Genomic DNA, 6074 nt, shown 5'->3' on the forward strand with positions numbered 1-6074 from the left:
GGCAGGGAGGCAGGGAGGCCTGCCGCCGCGCGTCCTCCTTGATGCGATAGAGCCGTGTAGTCTTCATACCCGGCAAAGTTGATCAATATTAGAGTCACTCAAGTATCAAATCCTATTCATCACCGCTGGGAAGCAGCTTTCAGACGGACCTCCTTCACCTCCAGGCTTCTCCCGTTTCAGAGCAGCAGCTGCTCTCCTCTGTGCGCGCACACACACACACGCTGTATCCAAGAGACAGCAACACACACAGACTGCTGTTCAAAGCTCATGTTGCACGGCTCCATTAAATCTATCTCTTTCTTTATATAAAGAAGAGGACTATTAACACCTCTATCAGCAAACACACGCCTGCTCTGCGGCGTGGCGGTCTTCTTCTTCTTCTTCTTCTTCTTCATTTTTGTTTTTAATCACCAAAAGAAAAACTTTCAGAACATCAAGTAAAACGTGCACGGTTTATTTCAGCTTCTGTCGCTTACACAGACACATTTAAAGCACACTTTCACAAATGAATATTTTTTTTCTTCTCCAAAATAAATTAAATAAATTCAAATAAATATAAAGAAAAAAAAAATTAAAGAATTGAAAAAATATGTATAAATAAGGCCGACTATTTCCTTTCATCAGAATATCTACAAAGTGCGCTCCACAAAGGTGTCAGTAATAATAATAATAATAATAATAATAATAATAATAATAATACGTTTTCATGAGGACACAGAAAGGGGGGGATTTAACAACCTATAACAGTAATTTGATTGTCAAAGCATCATTGCAGTGAACATACAACAGGTTTACACATCAGTGAGTCTTCTATAGGCCTAATTCACCAGTGGCAGAGGAACCAAAAAAATAATAAAAAAAACACATTCAAAAACAAACCAACAAAAAGAATCTACTCATTTTAACGTGTGTGTGATTGTGTATTTAAATCACCATGAACGTGCCAACACTTGCGTAATGAGGTAGACACACAGCTATACCGTGTGAATGCGTGTATTCGTGCTTGTGTGTGTGTGTGTGTGTGTGTGTGTGTGGGTTTCTTCTTATTGCAATGCATTCACTTTGGGGGTGGGGGGGGAGTTATTTTTTGTCATAATTTTTGGAGCCACAGAAAACACACCCCCTCGCTCTCTCTCTCTCTCCCCCTCTCTCTCTCTGTCTGTCTCCACTTTACGCGTAAACCATGCATCGGATTACAGTTTATCTTTATCAGTGTGCCTCATCAATTCGCCTCAGATCGACTCGTTAGGTCTGATCTGTCCCCAAAAACTATTCAAACAAACACCTGGGAGAAAGGACAGCGAAAATTCAATACATTTCAACGAGCTTTTCCACACGCGGAGGTGCAATCTATTCACAGATATGTACATTGATAAATATAAAAAAGCTATTTCGGCTAAGGAGGATAATAAGTATTATTCCTCGATTCCCGACATTATTATTCTTATTTTTTTTGTACAATAATTGCCATATGAATGAATGAGACCGAGAATACCCCCCCCTCTCTGTTTTTTTTCTGCCACATTTAACTCGGCCTATTCTGTGGAGAAGCGTAAAAGATGTGAGGGGTCTCAGTCTTTTTCTCCCCCCGTGCTCCGTCTCCACTGTCAGAATAAAAGAAGGTACACCGTTGTATCCAGACAAGTGTTCCAGACTGAACTGTGTCCCACATCCAAAAACAAACAAACAAACAAACAAATAAATAAATAAACAAACAACACGTTGCTGCCTGTGTGTTTCCACAGCTGGAGTTCAGGTGGTGCCCACGAAAGTAAAAAAAAAAGCTGCTTTAGTCCATTCAATAAATAAAGAATTCAAATAATGTGAGGGATTATTACCTGGAAAATAAAAACCGCACTATAACACTTGATGTGGGGGAAAAATGAGGCTCTACGTAAGTGCGCACGGGCCGCTGGGTGGGTGTGCGTGGCGCACAGGGCCTGCCCCGGCAGCAGAAGGCGCAGCGGTGTACCTTGTTTTTCTGACAGTGTGCAGCAGCAGCAGCAGCTTGTCTCTGATTTGTCTTTTTGTGTGAACGGGGCAGAGGCCCGCGGGTGTGCTGGTCTTAGTGCGTTGCAGAAAACTTCATTCGTTTCTGCTTTTGCCTCTGATTGCAAAACCAAACCCGGACCACGTTCTTTTTCAGGTCCAGTTTCTCGGCGATTGCAGCGATCTTCTCCGATGAGGGCCTCGGCTGCACGGCGAAATAAGCCTCCAGGGAACGCTTCTCCGGGGCCGCGATTGACGTGCGTTTCCTCTTTTTGTCGCCCCCGTTGAAGATCTCCGGCTTGGCCATCTTCTCCCTCTGCGCCCGCTCCGCCTCTTCCAGCCAGGCCTCCAGGATTGGCTTCAGGGCCACCATGTTGTTGTGTGACAAAGTCAGGGACTCGAACCTGCAGATGGTACTCTGACTCAGACATCCCACCCCCGGGATCTTAAGGTTGGCCAAGGCTGCTCCCACGTCCGCCTGGGTCACCCCGAGTTTGATCCGCCTTTGTTTGAACCTTTCTGCGAACGACTCCAGCTCCCGGGGATCGGGCTCTGCGTCACCGCCGACGACCCCCAGGGAACTGTGGGAGCCCAGCCCGTGCGGGTGCATGTTCATGGACTGCGGGTGATGGTGGTGCTGCATGTGGTTAATAGCAGACATGTGGGCGGCGTGGGCGGTATGCGAGGCGGTGGAACAGACGTCTGAACCGGGCATGCCTCCCAGAGAAATACCCGGTGTAAGGTGGTCCAGCAAATCGCCCTCCAAGCCCTGTGCCGGCTGGTGGTGCGCCGGGTGGTGGTGGGAGGTGAGCACCGAGGGGTGGTGCAGGTGCGCGGAGGATGAGGTCGGGGTGCAGGTCATGCTGGTCATTGTGGTCATGGTATGGTAGGTCGCGTCTGGCTTGAAAGGGTGGCTTTTCTGGGTCACAATGTCCACAGCAGCCAGAGCCTCGGCTCTCTGCAGCAACGTCTCATCAAAGCCGGCGAAGATGTTGCCCTGAAGCTGCGGGAGGAGCAGAGTCAGGCCGGTTAGCAGGAGAATCCAATAATCAGCACTTAAATTCATTTCATTTTCAAACGGGGCCTTAACTTTGCCTCACAGTTCTTTTAGGCATGAACCATCTTCAAATTAAGATTAGAACTTCAATTTCAAACGCATCCTGTTTTATTTTAGTAAAATAAATGTTGATAAAACATGTTTAAAGCGAACAAAACATGTTTTTTTATTAAAACTATCAGAACTTTATTTTACTTTTTAGATGCTAATAAACGTTTAAACATTTAATTATTATCACCATTCGACTATTACGCTAAATAAACTAAATAAAGTTCAACTTCGTCCCTTAGTATCCAAACAATGCAATCTAATACATACCCGTGTATGTCCAACGCCTAGAAAGTGTGTCAGCGTGGAATGATATTCATTTAAAATTAATATTTACGATCTCCTGAATAATTTCTGCGGACAATGAAATGAGACGGGTGTGAGTTTGAGTATGAATGGGACAATATGAGATAACAGGCGCTCAGAGAGTCCACGGTGCGTTTTTTCCGCTTTTGGCTGGATCACCCACACCTGCCTGGGTTCTTTACGCAGCAGAGAGTTTCGGCTCTGCGTCTGCTGCTGGATCTGACACTTGAGTACCCACATCTTAAAGAGTCTGTTAAAATATGTTTTTGTAGCACTTTTATTTTGACTTTAATAACCGAAATCTGATGTACGTAAGTTGACGTTTTATGTATCAATAATAGCAAATCACTGAAACGTGTAAGTGCAGTGCGTCTGTCTGCTGTGCGTCTTTACGCATGGGTTTAAACCCAGATAGAACCATTTAGAAACTCATTTGTGAAACAAAGTTAAACATTTTTTTTCCACACAAGATGTTTTATGTGACAAACTTTTTGGCAGGAGTGAATTTGCTGTGACTCACCGACGGTGTGGGCAGACAGGCTCTGCGGATGGCCTCCGAGCTGGAGTGCAGCGGGGTGTATTTGGGTTCGTGCAGGATGGGGTGCATACTGAAAGGCTGCTTGCTGTTCATCGACATCATGATTGCAGAAGTGAGGGAGGGTCGTTGTCCGTCTTCCTCGTTCGGCTCCGTTTTGGTGAATTTCTAAAAAAGAAACGCCTCAAAGAGGAAAATGATCTACACCTGCCAGACGCAGATAGATTTGGATGAAAAAAATGAAACCTGAAGTGGCTGTAGGTGCAGTCAGCTTTAAAAAACAGAAAAAGATAACTCCGAGACTTCCTGCGGGTCTTCTGCCTCCCCGTGTATGACTTCTATAATAAAGATGCTCCTTGCCTCCAGCGCCTATATTGGACCACTCGCCTCGCTCCCTCCTCCTCATTGGATGATCCTCACTCCCTCCCTCTGGACGCATCCGCCAATCGCCTGGAAATAGTCGTCTCGTAGCCACGCCTCCAAGCGTGCCTGGCCAGGCTTGTAAGGAGCAACGAGGCTGGATGCTTTGTGGTTACACTGCTGAAAAATATTCGTTAAAAAAATATGAAAATCGATACAACGTGGCTTGAAGTGGAGTAAATACAAATCTTTAAAATCTAGCCGCTTGGATCAAATGTGGATTTAAAGCCTTCATACATTTGCTTGTTCAGGTGCGTTTGTTTGTGGATTTCAGGGTTATAATAAAGCGAATATTGCTTAAAGATGATTCACCTGCATTTACATAAATACTGTATTAAATTTGAGCCATCAAGTATTTAAATATAAATGTAAACAGGCCTTAAAGTAAACATCTTATTACATATTTAAATGTACAGTTGACTCTTTGCCCTGCAGCCTCTGACAGGACCTTATGCTGGAATACCAACACATCTTGTTTTAACAGTGTTGCAGAGATCTTAAAAATGCAACAGCAGAGCAGAGTCGCTACTGTATTTTTCTTGTTAATCATGATGCTCATACTGTGGCTCATCTTTTCTGAACATTCTATTTGTATTGTATTTGTCTAAGGTGTGTAGAGCTTGAGAGGAAAACAGAGGGAGAGTTTCACTTCAGATCATTAATTGATAGCAGACGTGCAGGGATTCCTCTGCCATTCACTTTCTTAGCAATTAATACATTAATTAATCATCATGCTTCATTTACTTTGTGGCTGTAGTGCGGGACATCCCCCTCTCCTACACACACACACACACACACACACACACTTATACGTCTCTCAATTAAAGAATAAACAGGCCTGAACGGCAACTAAAGAGCGCAAGCAGCAGACGATAAAATATTTACACATGAACCGCGCGGGGTCAGCGGGCCATAGCTTGTCAATCAAAAAAAAAAAAAAGGGAAAAGAAGGGGGGATTTCCGGCGGACTGACGCGCAATATGACGGAATAATCAAGGCGGTAATCACCTAGAGGGCCTCACAGAGTGGGAGGGGTCAGAGGCTGGACAGGGATTTGTTTTATTACCAATAATAATAATAATAATAATAATAATAATAGTAATTTAAAATAAAATGTGAAAAATACACAGATTGATTTTTTTCAAAGGTAAGACACATTTCCTTATAATAAAAAAATGATGCATGGTGACTTCAGCTAAATAATTGACACTTATATCTGCATTTTGTTCAGAAATGCTACTTTTTTTTGCAAAAACTGTAAATCAAATGCAGTTTAGAGCTTTGTTTTGTTTTTAATTTTTGATGTTTGCACGTTTTGAGTACTCATCATTGCACAAAATTTCCATGGAAGCCTTAATTTGACTTGTGTGTAATAGTTTAGATCCCCAAATTTCCACTTGTTTTTTGTACCCTAGGTTGTTGCACTCAAAGCAATAATATTCTAAGCAATAATATAATATATACAAAATTAATAACGTGCAAACAAATGGCACTGTTTGTACTTTTTTACAGGTGTACGTTCCCTAACACTTTCTGGATTTGGACCAACAGACCTTACAGTACAGTTACCTGCCCTAAAGTTCGTTAACAAAGCGGTGTGTGTAGTCAGAGCTATAACAGTGTAGGAAGGGGCAGGAAAAGAAGCTAAAACTGTTAAAAAACGAAAAAAAAAAACCCAAAATGAGTAAATAGTAGATGAACAAAAAGAGGCAAAGGTAT

At 43.1% G+C, this 6074-nt stretch overlaps 1 protein-coding gene across 1 annotated transcript; it reads right to left on the reverse strand.

The window, feature by feature from the left end:
* Nucleotides 1–728: 728 nt before the first annotated feature.
* pou4f4 (POU class 4 homeobox 4) lies at nucleotides 729–4256 on the reverse strand. The gene is made up of 2 exons (XM_028421502.1): nucleotides 3921–4256; nucleotides 729–2992 (listed from the first exon to the last, which is right to left on the reverse strand). The coding sequence occupies exons 1-2, from the start codon at nucleotides 4038–4040 to the stop codon at nucleotides 2066–2068; spliced, it is 1047 nt and encodes a 348-aa protein (XP_028277303.1). The 5' UTR covers nucleotides 4041–4256; the 3' UTR covers nucleotides 729–2065.
* Nucleotides 4257–6074: the final 1818 nt, after the last annotated feature.

The sequence above is a fragment of the Parambassis ranga genome, chromosome 14 (assembly GCF_900634625.1).
Source record: "Parambassis ranga chromosome 14, fParRan2.1, whole genome shotgun sequence".
Lineage (NCBI taxonomy): Eukaryota > Metazoa > Chordata > Actinopteri > Ambassidae > Parambassis > Parambassis ranga.

Excerpts from the sequence above, each read along its gene's own strand:
- pou4f4 (XM_028421502.1), bottom strand. The coding sequence starts at position 4,040 with ATGATGTCGATGAACAGCAAGCAGCCTTTCAGTATGCACCCCATCCTG. Across the intron at positions 2,993-3,920 it reads CCTGTCTGCCCACACCGTCG|CTTCAGGGCAACATCTTCGC; the intron begins GTGAGTCACAGC and ends CTCCTCCCGCAG.